This window comes from Grammomys surdaster, unplaced genomic scaffold (assembly GCF_004785775.1).
Source record: "Grammomys surdaster isolate TR1022 unplaced genomic scaffold, NIH_TR_1.0 170, whole genome shotgun sequence".
Taxonomy (NCBI): Eukaryota; Metazoa; Chordata; class Mammalia; order Rodentia; family Muridae; genus Grammomys; species Grammomys surdaster.
In genome coordinates this window covers 19,499,367-19,517,545 of record NW_021604618.1, presented here as the reverse complement: position 1 = coordinate 19,517,545, position 18,179 = coordinate 19,499,367, and the positions used below count along the sequence as shown (strand labels likewise).

Below are 18,179 nucleotides of genomic sequence, written 5' to 3'. Positions count from 1 at the left end.
ACTGTCAACTGTAGCATTCTGGTTCTAAGCTAAGGGTAAAGAATATCTGGGTCTCTACTTTAAAGAGGAAGTAATTTTTAAAAAAGAATTAGCTTCACCACTGAACATAAGATTCTAAAGTATAAAACTTTTTTGAAGCAAAACAGCAATACGAGTAATTACAATTACCAACAGCTCTCTTCTCTAAACAAAACTCAGCCTAAGAATGTGTAAGCTGACAAGAAGTAGCTGCCTGTTTCTTCACTGTTTCTACTTCACCTTTATCCATAAACTCTTCAGGTTCAGAACAGCCAAATGGAAAGGGAGAAGAAAATAACAGTTCAATCTGATCATGGCCATGGTTAGAGAAGTCTGCAATTCTAACCCTGCTCTTCATCTCAAATAGCCCTTTGTCTTCTGACCAGAAAAGGCAGCTTTTTGGAGCATGACTTTTAGAGTAGCACCTCATGCTCTTACATTAAATGGTGTCCCAACTGGGCTAACTGCCTTGTATTAACAATTATCCATTATTCACTTCAAAGCTCTTTCTAGTGAAGGAGCACCAGACAGTGTATAAATATATGATACCTAAGATATCACTCACAAAATTTCACCAACAACATGTAAAATATAAAGGTGCAAAGGCTACTTCCAATTTGCTCCTTTGTTCTAAGCCAGAACAGACTAACCCTTTAGCCTTTACTAATTAAGAGATAAAATTTATCCTGCCATGTGAACTTCAAGATATATCAGTCAGCAAAGATTGTAGCTACATTAAATCATAAGACTTGAGAATTGTAAAAATTGAGTGCACATGGAAAAATGTCTCTTATAAAAGATTTTTTTTTCTCATTGTGGGGGGGGAATTGTACTGGCCCTCACATTTAATTCATTATCTCCAAGCCATGCATTACAAAGAACTAGCAATTATTTCTAATAATTGAGGAGAGCTGTTTGAGAATGTCCCTATTCTATTTATCTATATCCCCATTGCTTATTATGTTAATGCCTCACAGTATGCCTCAAAAGTAGTAGCTCCTTTCATTCCTTGTATTAACATTCCTTGTATTAACATTGAGGATTTCATAAATACTCAAAAAATACTTGTGTGTTACCTCATTCTGCGTCAATACTAATGACTGTGCCAAACCTAGAAGGAATGCAAAATGTGGGAGATGAACTGTATTTGACTAATAAACACGGCAGCATCCTCATTTCCATCTGTCTAGCTGCTACCACCAGTCGGTCATTCCAATGCCACAAATGATTAAGCTCTTTGGGTCCGCTGCACTGCAACATTTAGTGACCTCTAAGATATGGAGAGCTTACGTAATAACTTTTAATTAAAGGACAGTTCATTACTGAAGCAGACATAAACGACTTTTTATGTGACCTGAATGCTTTATATTCCTGACATTCAGATTATCACACATCGCATAGGGATTATCATTTATTACTGGGTTCTAGCATTTTGCCACCCAATAATAAATTCTTCTAATGCTAGCATTATCATTTTTGAAATAATTACTTTTAAAAATTAGTAAACAAATAAGAATCTGGTGCTGGAGAAAAGGCTCAGTGATTCAGAGCACTAGTTCTTGAAGAAGGTTGGTGTTTGGTCACCAGTACCCAAGTCAATAGGCAGCTCACAATCAATCACCTGTTACTCCAGTTAATAAAACATAATTCACAATTATCAACTGACCACCCAGAAGACCATACAGATAACTGGTTTCATAAAGGACTACCTTAAGAAAACCACCAGGAATGCTAAAGAAACAGCTCAGCTACAGGTGTACAAAATGCTTACTTGGAGATTAGTACATGTCAAGTCCACTCAAGGTTAGCTTTGTAGTTTTTAACCTAATATAGAACAATGCATGTGTGTAAATCATTGCAGATTTTTAAATACCTTAAATGGTTAATCCATAAAAGTAGTTAACCGTAAACAGAATTATGTAATAAATCTTTCTCAAGTGTTTCATATTTTTATAATTTAAAAAAGGCAAAATAAAACAAATATTATCTTGAAGTTAATGGTGTAATGTATAGAAGTATAAATTAAACTACAAAATAATTAAAAACAAAGTTCTAGAAATCATCACAGCCACTTTACCCATTCTAATACTGAGGAAACAAATTCTAAAAATGTATTTTCAAAAGAAGACTATGCATCAGACAATGTTCTATCAAGAATACATACGGGCCAACAGATGAGTAAAAGTAGGTAAAAAGACAAAGAGGTTAGGAAATATAAGTATCAGTAACTCGGAGTAAGGAAAACTATCACAGGAAGGGAGCCAGTCTACTATCTGACCTAACCAAGTCTAAATCCTAATTATCATTTACCAGGTTTCAATTTCCTCATCTATATGAGTTATCCACACCTATACCATAGGGTTGCTGTATTAAATCAGTTTGTTGATAACATAAATTAATTCACTAACTCAGTACCTGGAAAAAATACTCTAGGACATTTTATCAAAATTCATTATCTGATATTCAAGATACCAGTTAAAATCACAGCAATGTTCAATTTAAGAACCACTCTTTTAAGTATAAATTGAATTCATGGACACACACATTCGTTTTGTTGTTCTTTTGGGGGTGGAAAGTACTGCTTCGTAGACTTCAAAATTCACACTCTATCTTAACAACCTACGTTCCTACATATATCCCTAGAGAACACTTAGCACATATGTGCCAGGAGCACAAACAAGTACATTCATGACAGTAACTACTTGGAAACAATTCAAATAATCTTGGGAAAGAAAATACAGTGTGGTAACAAAAGGAGTGTTACATAAGAACACCAAGAAATTTTAAAATGCATGTTAGAAATACTTATATATGCAGCTACACAGATTGCTCAGTGGTTAAGTGTATAGTCCTCTTACAGAGTTTACTTCCCAGCACCCACATCAAGCGGTTCACAACTGCCTATGACTCTTAGCTCTAGAGAAATCTAATGCCTTCTTTTGGCCTATTAAAAAGATAAGATGTGGGGCTGGGGATATAGCTCAATTGGTAGAGTACTTGCTTCCTGTGTGTAAAGTCCCAGGTTCTAGCCTCAGTACTGGAAAAACAAAACAAAATGAGCAAAACCAATGAACTTATTATTTACTATTCAGTAGTTACCCAAATAAAGTTTGTGTAGAGGTTTATTGTTATTTTTTAAAAAGATGTTTATAAAATAAGTATCATATATATACACTGTAGTATATATAATAACATATACTATTGGGAGTTTTTTTTAAAATCAAGGTCTATGGGGGCTAGAGATGGCTCAGTGGTTAAGAGAGCAGTGGCTGCTCTTCCAGAAGTCCTGAGTTCAATTCCTAGCAAGCACCTGGTGACTCATAACCATCTGTAATGGGATCCGACGCCCTCTTCTGTTGTCCACGAAGACAGTATATTCATATTGATATACATACATACATACATACATACATAAAAAATATTTTTTAAAAAAATCTATGATCAACACATAAGAAAATATATTCCTTTAATAGAGTTCAAAAAGCAATGAAGCACTATTTAAGCATATTGTGGGATTTTAAAATGTATGAGCATTTTATCTGCAGGTATACATATCTGTTAGCACCCATGGACATCAGAAGGTTGCATTGTTTCCCATGGAGTTAGGGATGGCTGTGACATACTGTGAACAGTGCTTGTGTCTTCTGCAAGAGCAACAAGTGCACTTACCTGCTGAGCCATCTCTCCAGCCCCCATATAAGATACTTACTTAGGGACAGAGCAGAAAGCAGGCTGGCATCAAATTTGTGATCTTCCTGCTCAGGCTCCTTACTGGCTAGAACTATAAAGGATAAACTACCTCACCCTGCTCAATTTTCTTATTTTTAAAGGAGGACTAATGGTAAACACCACTTAAGAGTTATTTCTGGGAGTTGGGGGGGGGGGCAAGCTGATTTTTGTTTTCCCAGAAGAGCCAGGCAGTGATGGTGCACATCTTTAGTACTAGCACTCAGGAAGTTTTACTGCTTCTTTACTTTCCCATGCCTCAGTTCTCTCACCTTTATGTAAGAGCAAAGTAACAGCAATGACATCTACTTAAAAAGTAGATACTATGAAGTCTAAACTTCTATCTCCTCAGGAGAGCACTACTGGAGACTGACCCTAAGGCATCAGGCATAAGAAGCAAGTACGATACCACTGAGCTACAGCCTCAGCTCTTCTGAAAACTAATGCTAATAATCCCTCAAACTAAGCTGTAATTTGTGTATTTGGAATCAATAGGCAATAAAAATACAAAATGAATCTAAGGGTTTTGGAGACTAGTATCAGTTTAAAAACAACAAAAATATGAGGTATCATTAAAAGAAACCTGTATTCTTTGGAAATTATTACTCTTTCACACGCTTTCAAAAAAATTAAAGGACTGGGGTGATGGCTCCGTAAGAGTGCTTGCTGTGTAAGCATGAGGATCTGAGTTCAAATCCCTAGCAGTACTGTGGAGGGCAGAAAAAAAAGGATCCTCACAGGTTCCATGAGAAAATAAGATGCAGAGTGCTGAAGCAGAAGACTAAACATCCTTCTCTGGTCTACACACACACACACACACACACACACACACACACACACACTGGGGGGGGCACAGAGACAGAAACATGCTGTCATGGAATTCACTATGCATGCAGCAAAAGCTATCCTGAAATCTGTAACTGTCAACTTAAAATTCTCTTGCTTCAGCCTTCTAAGTGCTAGGATCCCAGCTTGAACACCAACCATACAGCATTATCTGTAATATTAAAGAGCTGGAAACCTAGCACTCACTAAGGAGAAAATGGGTATGTCAGCTTCTGGTACAATATGATGAAATACTACAGTATTAGTGAGGACTATTCAAATATACAGATAACTGGGCAGTGGTGGTGTGTGACTTTAATCCTAGCACTCAAGAGGCAGACAGAGGCAGGCAGATCACTGAGTTGGAGGCCAGCCTGGTCTAAGGATTGAGTTTCAACACAGCCATGGCCACACAGAGAAATGCTGTCTTTGAAAAACCAAACCAAAGAAACAGTCTTTATATTAAGTATACCAAGTAGGAATGAATAAATAGTTCTATTGCTTTTTGACCTATTATTAAAATCTAATTTAACAATAACTATATTTACATTTAAAAAGAAAAATATATTCACATAAAGTTTATGTATATGAAAGGACTGTAGAGGTTTTATAGCTGCTTTTTTTAGTAAATCTTTCTTCACTTTAATTGCTCTTATCCTCAAAGTCATTTAAAACTATCTATTTTACTTTTTTTGAAGACATTACATATATGTAGAACAGACTGGCCCCAAACTCAGAGATCCACCTGTAAGTCTCCATCTTGCTAGTACTGTTTTCACTATACTTCCCAAAAGCTAACTGTATTTAAGGCAGGATAAATGCAATAATGGGAGGAGCTGAAGTTAATCAGTAATTACGAGCCAAACTGTCCTTTTCCTTTGATCTCTACTAGAGAACAAACAGCACACAGGTTCAGACTCAAAGCAGTCCAGACTGCGTGTCTGATCAGTAAGCTTTTTGGTCACTAAAAGCCGTTTGCTCCCTTGTGAAATATCAGGACTCAGAAAAAAGCTGCCAAGGAAAATGAAGGGTGGCTAAAGACTACTATTTCATTCATATATACTCCCTCTCACTCCCTCCCTCCCCCCCCCTCTCTCTCTCTGTGTGTGTGTTTAAAACACAGCTAAGCAATACTCTGGTTTGATGCATTTATTAAGGTTATTTGCTACATGTTCTCAACTTCTACCTAGTATTTTTTTAGTCAAACAAGCCTCAAAGTATGTACATTCATCACCTAATTCATCAATAAACTTCCAATTAACTCCTAAACCAAGCATACAGTTAAATATCCAAGAAGTTATTTCTGAGTTAACAAATTAATTATCTCAGAATAGCAGGCTAAATATCAGGGACTAATGATAATATATACTATTTTTTTTTTTGCTAGTTGTTCATGACCAAAACTGGCAGTTTCCACATAAGTTGACAGACTTTTGGTTGGACCAATTAAAATTCTAACAGATTAAACCAAGAACAGTGAACTGCTAGCAAATCTTTCTCAGCAGTAAAAGATCTTAGCTGGATCACAGCTTACAGGAACATGAACTGTTTACCTCATGAAATAACTGAAACTGAAAAGAATCATTTCTCCCAAGAAAGTAAACTTTTGACCCTATTACTGTGATAAATTCACCTCTTGAGTTGAAATTATAAGAAACATGTCCTTTTCCACCTAAAATGAGGGACCAGCATCAAACCTACCAGTACTTCCACAATGTGCTCAGAAAGGCATGAAGACCGTTTTTAAAACCCTAGACAGGAAGTGATGGCACATGCCTCTAATCCGTGGAAGAAAAAAGAGGCAGAAAGATCTCTGAGTTTGAGGCCAGACTAGTTTACAGAGCGAGTTCCAGCACTATACAGAGAAATCCTGCCTCAAAGAGAAAGAGGGGGGGCAGGGGGAGTGAGTCTCTATATAGTCCTGACTGTCCTGGAACTTCCTCTGTAGACCAGAGGCCAAGAGACCCACCTGTCTCTGTCTCCTGAGTGCTGTATCAAAGGCATGTACCACCACCCCTCAGCTTGTTTTGTTTAATGAAGAAAAAAAAAAGATACAGAACTAGACCTTTATCTCTCTGGTCTTCCCAATATATGTTCTGTACCTGCCTACTCTTTCCAGTCTTTACTCAGAACATGAAAGCAAATGTTCAAAATATACTGGTATTATTTTGTTTGTTAGGTAAGAGGCAGAAAGGCAGACAGATCTCTGTGAATTTGAAGCCAGCCAGGGCTACATGAGACACTGCCTCTCTCAAAATAAGATAAATAAACAAATAAAAAATTTCCTCATTCCAAGTATCACAGACACAAATCTCATGTATCTAATGACTTTAGTTCTCTACTGTTAGGGTATAGTTATGATACCAAACGTCACAGAACAGTATCTAAATACTGGAGAATAATACACCACTTTACCTGTGTTCTGTGTTAACTTCTGAAACTGAATGTGTTAGATTAACATGGTTTTGATAAGTGACCAAGAAAGAATTACTTACTGGTGTTCCTGGTCATTAAGTAAAGCTTTAGAGACTGGCATGATGTGAGTATGTCCCTTACAGAGCTCCTGTTGCTGGCATTCAAGTCCAGTAGCTTTTTGTTCACTTTTCCAACTAATCCATGCAGATGGGGTAGGATATTAGTCCCCTTATAATCCCTGACTAACTGGAGGGTGTAAAGAAAATTATTTAAACCAAATAAGTCTGAGAAGAAGTTGGAATAAATAGATAGTAAGACTTCATCTCCTAATGACAATAAAATGGTTAGTAATCTCAACTTGTTTCTCAATGTACATATCAGTTGTTTGCAAGTTTTATATCTCTTGATTCAAAATCCATGTGTTTACGTTACCACCATAATATCAGGCAGCATTCGCTTATATATGTCAAAAATAACATAATTAGCAAAATCATGTGAGTGTATCTACCACTGGTAACATTAAAACAAACCATACGCTATTAGCATATTAGAAGAGCCTATAATGCTTAGTTCAATCTCCTTCAGTTTACAAATATGCCAGCTTCACTCACTCTTCATCACAGAATTAGTTATAAGAAAAGCATGTCTCCCGATTTCAAGTTTAATATTCTTTGTATTACACTACAGTGCACAAAACAGTTAAAAGTTAAATAGATATGCAAATGACTTCTCAATGATCACTTTAATTCTATATATAATGCAGAATTTCAAAAATTTTAGCTATTCGAAAACATTTTTTCTAAACAAATCATTTCTACTTTACCACCCAGCACATTTTTAACAGTCTGAATAAAATTTCATTTTCCATAAAACTATAATTTTCAAAGAGAACTGAATAGACATTTCACAGCCTAAGTATTCTCATATACTATTTTTTCTTTTGTATATGGTAGTTTAATAAAAAAGATGTGACCTTCCTAGACTATCTCAAGGAAAAAGGAACAGATACAGATTAAAAAAAAAAAATTCATGGTCAATCTTCATACTGTTCAAAAAAACCCAAAACAAATTCCAACAATATTAGACTAGTTAACATTAATGTATACCATACCTTGGACATACAGTAGCCACTAAAAGTCACATTCTAGAAAGATAACTCAGACAGCAAAAATATTCACATATATTAATCTACTGTAACATTCACTATGAAATTCCATTCCACTCAGAAAAAGGGTGAGGGTGTGTTGTGTCTGTGTGTGTATAAACATTGACTATGTAATTCTTAAAGCTTTTCACACAGTGCTTGGAACAATGTGAAAAAATCCAATATATGAACAACATCATTAAAATCATGTGTAAAGGAATATGCAGTTACATAACAGATGCTAGTCCTTGCTATCTCATGATAGCACAGAAAATAAATTATTTTCCCCCTAGATACTTCTCAGTCCACTGGCAACAGCATCCAATTAGGAAGCTTATAATTTTTACCCTTTTCCCATCAATGAGCTTCTTTATTCCTAACCAGTTTATTATAGTTGGCACTATGGAGAAGTACAGTTGGCACTATGGAGAAGTTGTAAAAGAAAAGGACTTTCAAATCTTTGAAATCGATCAGATAAATGAGTACCTTTTTGTTTACAGTGCATAGCTCAGAGCCCAACACAATGATTATCCAGGAGTATCCAGGATAGTTTTAGGTCTCAACTATTATTTGTAGAACTTGAGAAAATAAAACATGTCAAAAATGAAGCCAATTTTGGGCTTAGGAAATAAAAGGGTAAATCTTCTTTAAAAGATAACAATTTATTTTCCCATAATTTTCCGGCCTACTTTCTAACAAAGCTAAATGATTCCTAGTGTATATATAAAGTCACATACACAAAAATGTGTAACAAGCATTATGAAATAAGGTGCAATCACACACATAAAAATGTGTAAATGGGTATGATTTTTGAAATCTGAGTAAGTACAGATCAAGCGCACAATGATACAGAAGGACAGAATGCTGGAGATCACAGCATAATTGAGTCTTCTGAGGGAAAATTATTTCCCCAAGTTTTTTTGCTTTCTTTTGTTTATTTTTTGAGTATGTTAGCATAGTTAATGAAATAATAATTCAAAACCAAAAGCTTTTTATCGAAAAGGAGAAGTGAAGTTGAAGGTGAGCAGGCATTGAGTTCAACTGAATTCTAAGCAAATTTTATATTATGTATCCATGATACCTACATAAACATACATTACTCAAATAATTGTTACACAGCTTGCCAATGTTTCTTTCTATTCAGTTCTAGAATACTTCCTAACTATATGTGTATAATGTATGCATAAACATACACATATATAAGACAAATGGAATTAAATACATATATTCACATAGTCCCACTGTGAGGTATGTTTTTAATGAAGCACTAAATGATATAACCACAAAACTTGCTTTTGACAGGAGAAATGGTTCTAACACAGATTATACTACCGAAAATTTATCTCAAGTGATTTAATTTTAATTAGCCTAGTCTAAAATTACTGTAAATCCCAGCTTGCTACTTCTGACATGGCATGTAGTTCTGGTTTATTTGTGCACAATAAACAAAATGCTTGGCTTTTCAGTTACCTCACTCCTCCAAGTGCTTTGGTCAAACTGGCAAAGGCCATGCAGTGTTATACTCACTCAACAACAAATTACCAAGGACCTTATGTATTACACAATATAAAGTGTTCAAAATTTTATTTAAAAGGCTAATCCATTATATACATAAGGTACATCTTTACTGGAAACATTTAGAGCATCATAAAATAAAGTATTAACTTTGAAAATAAAATTATATTGCTAGTTCCTTTATTTGTGACATAAAGCAGTTTACTTCTAGAGTATACTATCTTTTGAAAAGTCTAATTAAAACATGTTTTATTACACTTATTTGTGTGACTGTTTTGAATGTATGGGTGGCATATGTGTACATGGAGGTCAGAGAACTTGTGGGAACAGGTTCCACTGTGTAAGTCCCAGAAATGAAACTCAGGTCATGAGGCTACAAAGGTATAAAGTGCCTTCACCAGTTGAGCCATCTTACCTACCTAAAAATCTTATTTTCAAAATGAATTTGAAACAATCTAAGGCTTCATCTATTTTCATTCATTTTTCCCTCATTTGACTTATGACTGTTAAGATGCCTTTTACACTTTTATATAATACATCTTCTACTAATTCTTGATTAGATATGTAAGCACCTCAGTTACCTATTTCTATACACACATATACACACATGAAGTCTAAATTCAAATAACGGTTTTTCAAAATGAGGGCTCTAAAAGGATCTACTATATTTTAGCACAGTGGCTATCAATTTTTAAAAGTTAACATGGGCTTCCAAGAAATTGATCACTTTCACTTTCTTTAAAAGGCTAGAAACAAAGAAAAAGATGAAGCAATAAAGTGTTAAGAATAATTTCTACTGTAATCAAATCCCTATGAAAAATAGCTTAAGAAAAGAGAGAAAAGAAAAAAATAAAAACAAGGCCATTTTAAACCAAACCTAAGCCCATGAGGGCTCTACTAGATCTCCGTTGTTTTTTCCTAATGTGTGATTACAAATAATGAATTTTCATTTCAAACCTTCACCTTCTATGTTAAAAGATGAGATATACAAATGACCAGATTAAAAGGGACATTCCAAGAAATCCACTTTGCGGTTGAGCTAAGGCACACGTCAACAGTGTCAGCTCTAGCAGCAATGATTAGCAAATGAACACAATCATTTCCTAACGCTAATTAACCATCACCACCCATTTTTGCCCTATGAAGAACCTGTCAGAGGATGATACATGCTAAAATAGATTATCCTCTTATTATCCAAACTAACAGTGTTACAAGACTCCTCAGGAACAGTGGATTAATAGGGCAGTATATCTCTGTGAAAACAATTTGAAAAATCTGGATGAATAATTTCCATAAGTACATTTAAGCAAAGGGTGGGGAGCTGTTTCAAGGCATCTGTATCCTGAGATTTAAAACCACAATATTTTTTTCATTTTAGTTCAACAACGGTCCCATCCACTGAGATCTCTCTCATACACTTGCACTTTCAATTTACTATAGAACCAAAAAAGGCCCGTTTTGAAACAATATATTCTATGCTTGCATTAATCTACATCTCATCATTTGTTCCTCGTCCATAGTAAGGCAATACTACTTTCTAAACTATTAAACTGGTAAGACATCTTTCCCCATCTCTAAAATAGATCTTAAGATTTTTATCTCAGCTGCTTTATTGCAAGATACTAATAAAAGTTCCCGTCATTCCCTTCAGCATTTCCGCAGTTTTTCTCCCAGCCCAGCACTATCTGAGACAGGCTTCTTGATCTCGCTCAAAATAGGTCTAGTCTGCGGAAGGCAGTGACAGTGTACTGCACTGTGAATGGACAGCCAGGTATTTTATGAATGGAGGCGATCACGTGATCCCAGCACCTCCCCGAACTGATATTTCCCACATAACTGTGTCAACATTCTGAGAACTGGGGTAGTTGTTTGTGTGTGCGCGCGTATGTTCCAAAATTTAATCTAAAACTTCAAATTCTCCTCACTTCCTGAACCCAAAAATTTACACAAGGACAAACAAGCTTCGAATGGTTTTCTTAGGAAACCCTCTCAAGTTGTCCAAGGTGATGGATGTTTAATTATTTTTTTTATGAATGAAGTGTGCTATGCAAATGAGGGCGATTCACAAAAAGAGAGAACATGGCGGCCACTTCTGCTTCTAGACTGCACTGACTGCAGCAATCCAACTCCTTCCACACCCGCTCCTCAGTGCGTGCTTTTCAAAAGGGGAGGGGGGACGACGTTGCTCGGCATTTTTCTAGCTATTTTATGGTAAAGGGGCTTCGGCACTGGCCTTTAAAGCCTTCTCAAAAAGATCTGACTTGAGGAATACACTTTACTTAAAGGAATGCATCCTAAGGGCTAGTCTTCATTTAACTCTTCATAGCCCTCCGAAAACAAAAAAAACTTGAATTCAATTACAAAAAAGAAAAGAAAAAAAAACAGACGCCAAAATTTGGCCCCAAATTAACCCTCTTCTCAACAGGAAACTCTTACAGCACCATTATTCCTCCAAGAGGCTGCTACATTAAAACAAAATATTTTCGTTTGGAAAATCTAAAGACAGTCCAAATAAGCAAAAACTTGAAAGTCATGGATGAAGCTCCGATAAAGTCACCAACGCGTTCGGCAATGTAAACCGTGCTTTTTCACAGACGGAAGCCAAATACCAGCATTCAAAATTTTTAATTACTCTGTTCTTGATGAAGACGGGTTCAATACTCGCGAAGGTAAAACACACAAACACACACAAACACACACACACAATAGCTCAACATCGCCCACACTCCAGGTGTCCTTAATCCTATTTAATTCTTAAAATGTTTCCCTAACCCTATCTTTTTACTAGAATAGTATAGGTCATAAGTTTAAAAAGTGGGGCGGGGGGCGAAGGCTTAATCGGTATTTAAGAGTCACTGAGTCATCGAATTAGGGTTCAAGAGCAGTTTGCGGCTGGAGGAGCTCCCACACATTAGTTTCCGAGCGATATTGCTGTAAAGGCAGGGTGGCTGGGTGTTCTAGGTGTTGGGGGGTGCGAGTGTGATGCCGGAGTGAAGGGCAGGCAAAGGGTAGTTTCTACTCCACTTTGAGCTACCTACATTATTACTCCGTCTCGGAGACGTCCGATTGCTACGCCGCCACTGCACTGCACTCAATCCCCTTCCCCAAGCAGAGAGGCGAAAATGCACGAATGGGAAGGGGTGCTGCCATTAAAGAAAATGGCCCGACACATCGGGCATCTATAGCCTCACGGGCGGGACGGGCTGGGGGAGGGGGCTGCCCACTGGGTTCAACCAGGCCAGGGTTCGCTTACTCGTTGTCAGAAGTCGCCGTCTCCTCGCTCATCTTTCCCTCACCGTGATCCGCTCAGGAGATGGAGGAGCAACAGCAGGCGGGGAAGCAGCGGCAGCGGCGGCACCGAGGGGCGGCGGGCGACGACGGCCGGCGGGGCGCGCAGGCAGCGGCTCGGGGGCCTCACCATGGTTGACAACTCACCCGGAGCAGCGCCCCGCGAGCCGGGCAGCCCGGCCACCCCCGCAGGGGGGCGGCGGCAGCGAGCGCGGCCGTGGCGACCCCAGCGGTTCGCCGCGCCGAGGTCGGGTGCAAAGCCGAGACGGCGCGGGCGACTGCGGGCGCTGAAGGGGACGCGGCCGGTGGCTGAGGCGGTGCTCCTCTCAGGGGCGCGGCTACGGTCGGGCGGTGAAAGCCGGCGGGGGGCAGCCGAGCGCTGGCTGCGGGAGGCGGCGCGGTCCCGCCGAGGTGCCGCGCACCATCTCCCGCCTGGCCGCCGGCTGCCCGCGCGGCGCGCCTGGTCGGCCCTCGGGGGCTCCCTCAGACGCGCTCCAGCTGGGGGCCACAGGCAGGGCGCGAGGCGAGCGTCGGAGCCCGAGGGCACAGTGCCGTGCGGCGGTGAGGAGGGCCGAGATCAGCCCAGCTCGGCGGCCCGCTCCTCACGCCCGCGAGAGGGGTGCCGCGAGGGGGGCGGCGGAAGCGCTCACGCCGCCCGCTCCTTCCGCCGCTCGAACCGGGGGCGCCCGCGGGAGAGGCAGGCGAAGTAGTCCCTCGCGACTTCGGCGGCGGCGGGGCTCGCGCGGGAGCGGGCGGGCAGACGTGGGGCGCGGCTGAGAGCCGGAGGCGCGGGGCCTCAGAGGGGTGACCTAAAAGCCCCAGCCCGCAGTCGAATCACTGCAGCTCCGGATCGTGGGCAGCATAACAAGTTTCAGAAAAGTAGTTCCCTCCTCCCCTAGCTTCCCAAATCGTCGGGCAGCGGGAGCGGGGCGAGGAGGGTGGCGGAGGGATATGTCGCTGCACTGCATCGCGCGCGTGTGCGTGCGCGCGCTCCAAACTCTTGGCACGCCGCGGAAAGGGGGCGGGGGTGGGAGCAGTGAACAGAGCTGCCCCGGGACTGGCATTGTTGCGACCTGCAACTCCTCGTTACTCGGCCTGGAATATCCGGGTTGCCGGGACCAGCAGGCAGCACACCGTGTGCTCAGGGAAGAAATCAGGGGGCCACTCCGTTCTGTTCAGTTCGCGTGCACGCGCGCGCGTGTGTTGTGTTTTTCTTGCAAAGAATGGAACTGGCATGAGTTCATCTCTTAGTGGGGGTTACAGACCGGGACTGCAAAGCGAGCTCCTCCTGCTGTCCCTCTTGTTGCATTGCTGCAGTCCCCTTGCTGCTTGCACAAGGGTGGTGTGTGTGTGTAGAAAGAGTTGGTTTCAATACCTCGCAGCGCGATTCTTACTGCGCAAACAACATGCAATGCTGGGCATTCATCTCTGAAAGCCTGAGTGCTTGTTAATGGAGAACGGCTTCCATTGAAGCCCGGGGTAGGCGGGTTACTGAATCTGGCGCATCTAGCAGCACAGGAAATAACTCCCGCTGCGAGCGAGGTTGCATAACTATAGCGCAGGAGAAGCCAGTGTGGCACGAACTTTGGCGAACGGAGGCGGAACGGTTGTTGGATAGGCAGTTGTCACGTTTGCATTATCAGAGGACAATGTATGCAATCATCCCAAAAGGTCTTTTTTTGCACAAGAACCTTCTAAGGTTGAGGGCTGGAGCCTGGGATCTTTGTGACCGGAGGGCTAGGAACTCGTAGCTCTAAATTCTGTTATCTCTCCTCTATCTACTAGTCAGCTTATAAACAAGATCGCCTGGGGGACTGACTCCCTAGTGCTCCCAAGTTCCCTAGGCGGTTCTGCGATAGGCTTTTCACTTTGTTCTCAAGTTTACTTAACCTCCAGGGAAGGAAGCTTGCTGCTCCAGCCACCTTGAGGGAAAGAACAATTCCAAAGGAAGAAGAAATCCAGAGGGCCTCCTAAGGAAACCGTCACTCTTCAGCCAAGGGTTTCCAGGAAGCCTCAGAATTGGTGCTCTCCGAATGAGTACACACTAATGTGCTAACAGGACTGTGCACATAAGAATGCCTAATGTATGTTTGAGGAAGGAATAAGGGCGCTAACCCAGCCAGCCGTGCACCAAAAACCCATACCGTGAATCACTGAAATTTCTTTATATAACTGCCTTCCGGGCACGTCTGCAGGATTGTTCATCTTTGGAGCAAGTGGCGATTGGAAAAGAGGAGTGAATGAGTGGGGCCTTGGAAGAGATCTTTGCCTCTACCATTTTGAACTTGATCTTATGATGTGAAGAACCTGAACCCCAGAGCCTTGATGCTAGTCTGTTTTCCAGGTTCTGTCACTAACTGGCTCTGCCCACACATGTTTAAATCAATCTGGGACAAACTGGCACATGCCTATGGTTCTAGCTAATGTGGAGCCTGAGGTAGGAGGGTTGCAAGTTCAAGATCTGCCTGGGTTACAGAACCAGTTCAAGGCTAGCCTCCCTAACTTAGCAAGACCCTGTCTCAAAATAAAAATTTAAAATGAAAAAGGGGCCAAAGATCTAGCCTTGTAGTGGAATGTCTGGGGATGGGGTTGGGGGATAGACATGAGACCCTAGCCTAAATCCCCAGTACTGAGGTGGGAAGGAAGAGCGTGAGTCAAGTCTTATCACCCATAGACTGTTCTTAAAGCAAATCACTTAAACTTGGTCTAGTTTATATGGCTAATAGCATCTATTTCACAGAGCTTTTACATGGATTAATGGGCTAGCAACATACATAAAGCACTTAGAACAAATTCTGAAGTGATAGTTTGTCCAGTTCTCACTATAGTTTTGTAAAACAGAAGTTCTAAAGCCTGTGTCACAGTGATGGCATGTGAAGGTTAATTGTAAAGCACTCAGCATTGTTCAGTCATTCAACAAATAACCATCTGTCGTCTTCTGTGCACCCCAGTAGACACATGGCCTGGCCCTTGGTAAGCCATCAGCAGTGATAACCATCATAGTTGTGATTAAGGACAAGTTTGGCCATTTGCAAAGGCAGCTTTCTCTTTTGAGAAGATACAGCTGTCTAAGGCTCCTGTGCAGGCCAGAAATCATCAGAGCTGACTTTTGGGTAAGATGAGAAAACTGTCTTTGTTTATCATATACCAAGCAATGTACATACATACACACACACACACACAGAGAGAGAGAGAGAGAGAGAGAGAGAGAGAGAGAGAGAGAGAGAGAGAGAGAGAGACACTCTGGTCAACAACTTAAATTATTAATGCCCCTATTAATTCTGTGCCCTACGGACAAGATGTGGGTGGTGGTCAAGCTATCAACTCTTTTTAGTTAAGATCCTTCTGTGTTGGGGCTGGAGAGATGGCTCAGTGGTTACGAGCACTGACTGCACTTCCAAAGGTCCTGAGTTCAAATCCCAGCAACCACATGGTGGCTCACAACCATCTGTAATGAGATCTGATGCCCTCTTCTGGTGTGTCTGAAGACAGCTACAGTGTATTCATATATAATAAATAAATAAATCTTAAAAAAAAAAAGATCCTTCTGTGTCCATTTTAAGAAGACATTTGTAGTTCTCACCACTTACCAGTAGCTGACGAACTTACTTACTTTTAATATTATATATGGCCCACTCAAGTTTAAACCAATCTAGGCAGGTCTGGCACAGGCCTATGATTCCAGCTAATGTAGAGGCTGAGGTAGGAGGGTTGCAAGTTCAAGTTCTGCCTAGGTTATAGAACCAGTTTAATATATATTATACATTAAAATATTTTTTTTAACTGAAACAGAAAGGATCTTACAAGGATGCTCAGAGCCTAGTGTCTAGATCTTAAAGTATAAAAGATATGTCCCAGGGACGTGGGACAAGAAGACTTTTCCTGCTGCAAGCTCTTTAAGTATCAGCCAGGAGCCGAAGCTCCAGGACATTGGATGCCTCAATCAGTTTGCTACTGTGTGGGCCTGGGAACATTTCCATTAGCCTCAGAACCTGCTCTTAGTCTTGGTGGGAGAAGAAAGTGATCTAGCAGAATTCTTTCATCAGTGGAAGTTTGATGGGAGAACCTAGTGACATCCTCATCTACCTGGTAGCATTTGCAGCCCATTGTTATGAGGCCTTACCTCAAGCAGTAGTCTCCAAAATGGGTACCAACCCACGATGTTACCCAGTACATCTGTCCCAAGAGTCTGCCTGCAAGTACACGGACTTGCCCCATGGGGCCATCTTTGAAGACCAGGTTATGAGACCTACAGAGCCTTCCTCTGATTTAAACTGCCCTTGCCAGTTACTTCAAAATAAAAGACTGAAGAGATTGAGGACTCAAGATTGGCTATAGACAAGTATATTTCCTTCACTATATCGAAATTTCCCACTATGAAGATCTTTCCCTGTCATCTTCTGTGAGTGCCTCTTTTTGTACTTCTTTTCCAAAGTGATGAGCATCAAACCCAGAATCTTTTGTGAACTAAGCAAATGCTTTACCTCAAACTCTGTCCCCAGCCCTGTGAGTAGTGAGGCTCTCGCCCAGAGGCTCTGGTCATCATGATTGTAGTATGTCTAACAACTCTCCTTTTCCAGAAGTACGCTGTTTCGGTCCTTCACAGTCTTCTACTTTCTAGCTAAAACCACTGCTCTAGCTAGCACAAAAACCAACCAACCAAACAAACAAACAAAGAACCAGCCTCTCCAGCCTCTCCAGCCTCTCCTGTATGTGAGAAGCTACAGACATCACAGTTACATCTTAAGTTCCAGCTCTGGCAATTGCTACTAATCATGGATTCTAAGGCTAGGTTGTGGCTCTTCAAGGGAGGGGACATTTGTATTTTCTTGGTTGTTTTTCTCTGAGGGTGGGGCTGAGGAAGAAGGCTGGCCACAATTGTTGGTTCCCACAGTTGGCAAGCTCTCTGTACTTTGTCTTCAACTTCTTAAAGTTGGCCACAGCCACAAACACCAACCAGTTACAAGGTAATGCAGTGGTTCTCAACCTGAATATAAGATACTTACATAACGGTATCAAAAGTACAGTTGTCAGATATTTGTAACAATAACAAAATTACAGTTATGAAGTGCAATAAAATAATTTTATGGTCAGGGGTCACCACAACATGAGGAACTGTATGTATTAAAGGGTCTCAGTGTTAGGAAGGTGGAAAACCACTGAGGTCATGGCTGTAACCTGAAAGCCAAATGAACCCTTTTCTCCCCAGCTGACTTTTGGTTGTATTTAGCAAAAGAAAGGAAACTGG

At 40.6% G+C, this 18,179-nt stretch overlaps 1 protein-coding gene across 1 annotated transcript in view; it reads right to left on the bottom strand.

Moving 5' to 3' along the window:
* Spred1 (sprouty related EVH1 domain containing 1) overlaps nt 1-13,581 on the bottom strand; it is a 69,885-nt gene extending 56,304 nt beyond the window's left edge. Inside the window, exon 1 of the mRNA XM_028766909.1 lies at nt 12,897-13,581. Within this exon, the coding sequence (XP_028622742.1) occupies nt 12,897-12,928 (32 nt within the window). The 5' untranslated portion in view covers nt 12,929-13,581. The remainder of the gene's footprint in view (nt 1-12,896) is intronic.
* Nucleotides 13,582-18,179: the final 4,598 nt, after the last annotated feature.